At 48.7% G+C, this 1875-nt stretch overlaps 1 protein-coding gene across 1 annotated transcript; it reads left to right on the top strand.

Moving 5' to 3' along the window:
• Positions 1 to 462: 462 nt before the first annotated feature.
• Positions 463 to 1538, top strand: LOC147502981 (uncharacterized). Its single transcript, XM_086604671.1, has 2 exons — positions 463 to 1219; positions 1360 to 1538. The coding sequence occupies exons 1-2, from the start codon at positions 463 to 465 to the stop codon at positions 1536 to 1538; spliced, it is 936 nt and encodes a 311-aa protein (XP_086460797.1).
• Positions 1539 to 1875: the final 337 nt, after the last annotated feature.

The following is a 1875-nucleotide window of genomic DNA, read 5'->3' on the forward strand; positions in this document are numbered from 1 at the left end:
TTGATCTTTTCCACCATGAAGTTGAAACCGTACTTTGAGTCACACTCGATAGTGGTGGTGACCAACCTACCGCTTAAACAAGCGTTAAGGGCTGAGAAGTCGGGCCGAATGTTGAAATGGGCAGTGATGCTTAGCTCCTATGAGATACAGTATCAGATAAGAACAGCGGAGAAAGCATAGGCCATTGCGGAGTTCTTGGAAGAATTCCCAGTAGAGGACCTGACGTGGGGAGAGGAGATGGTCATGGAGTCAGACAAGGCTGGGGTGCCCGATCAACTAGATCCTTGGGATAAGCGGAATGGGTGGAGAGTGTTTGCGGATGGGTCAGTGACAGACGCATGCAGCGGCATAAGGGTGGTGTTGGTTACTCCGGATAATAACATGATAGAGTTGACCATGAAATTGGGTTTCACGGCATCCAACAACGAAGCATAGTACAAGGCCATTATAGCAGGACTAAGAATGGCAGAAGATTTTGGAGTGAAAGACTTGATCGTATATTCCGATTCGAATCTGGTGGTATGTCAGGCAAATGGGGGTTTTGCGGCCCGATGTCCAAGAATGGCCAAATACTTGCAGGTGGTGCATCAAAGAGCTAACAAGTTTACAAAGCTTCAGTTTGTACACCTAGGGCGCAGGGAGAATAGGCATGTAGATGCTCTGGCATATGTGGTCGCCGCCATGCCGGGGTCTGAGGAAAGAACTATAAAGGTGGGAAGACTGGAGAGGCCAAGCACAGAGGAAATAATAGAGGTGTGCCATGTTGCAGAAGAAGGAGGGGGGTGGATGGATCGCATCAAGCACTTTCTAGAAGGAGGGCAGGTGACAGATTGGAACGAGAAAAGGAGGTTGGAGCAGGCGTCTCAGAGATATGTGTTGATGGGAGGGGAACTATATAGGAAGAACTTCAATGGACAGTTGCTTAAATGTTTGGGGCCACGATTATCATCAGAGGTACTGGCAGAATTGCATGAAGGGAATTGTGGGAGCCACTCCGCAGGGAGGACTATGGCACATCGGTTACTGATGCAAGGCTATTTCTGGCCTCATATGAAACAGGATGCAGTCGAATTTGCCAAGAGGTGTGACAAGTGTCAGAGATTTGGACAGCGGATATTTGCACCTCCGAGCCCCTGCATAACGTCTCCAGCCCTTGGCCCTTTGCCATGTGGGCGTTTGATATCGTTAGGCCATTACCCATGGCTAGTGGCAAAAGAAGGTATATGTTGGTAGCCACGGACTACTTCACAAAATGGATAGAAGCCGTCCCGTTGTAGCAGATAAAGGAGGCTCAGGTGATTAAGTTTATGTGGGAGAACATCATATGTTGGTTTGGGCTGCCATATGCCATCTTTGCAGACAATGGGATGTCGACACAGTTCACAGGTGCTAAGGTGGCGGCGTTCCTCAAAGCCTACAAAGTGAAACAAGGGTTTTCGGCCCCCTATAACCCAGAAGGCAATGGGCAGGCGGAATCTTCCAACAAAACGATACTAAACAATTTGAAAAGAAAGTTGGAAGATAGGAAGGGTGCATAGGCTGACGAGTTGAATCATGTTCTTTGGGCTTATAGAACCACCCCGTGGACCACCACCAAAGAGACCTCGTTCGCCTTAGCATAGGGCATTGAGGCCGTGATTCCCGCTGAACTGGTGGCGACTACCAGGAGAACCAAGGCAGTGGAAGAAGGATCAAATTGGCGCATTTTGGCTGGAGATTTGAATTTGGCAGAAGAGAAGAGATGCAGCCCGCATCCGTCTTGAAGAGTATCATCGGAGGTTACAGAGGCAATACAACAAACGGGTCAGACTGCGGAAATTTAAGATAGGGGAATTGGGGCTCCGTCATGTGATGCCAATCACTAAGGAAGAAAAG

This window comes from Coptis chinensis, chromosome 4 (genome assembly GCF_015680905.1).
Source record: "Coptis chinensis isolate HL-2020 chromosome 4, ASM1568090v1, whole genome shotgun sequence".
Lineage (NCBI taxonomy): Eukaryota > Viridiplantae > Streptophyta > Magnoliopsida > Ranunculales > Ranunculaceae > Coptis > Coptis chinensis.

Excerpts from the sequence above, each read along its gene's own strand:
- LOC147502981 (XM_086604671.1), top strand. The coding sequence starts at position 463 with ATGGCAGAAGATTTTGGAGTGAAAGACTTGATCGTATATTCCGATTCG. Across the intron at positions 1,220-1,359 it reads ATGGCTAGTGGCAAAAGAAG|ACAATGGGATGTCGACACAG; the intron begins GTATATGTTGGT and ends CCATCTTTGCAG.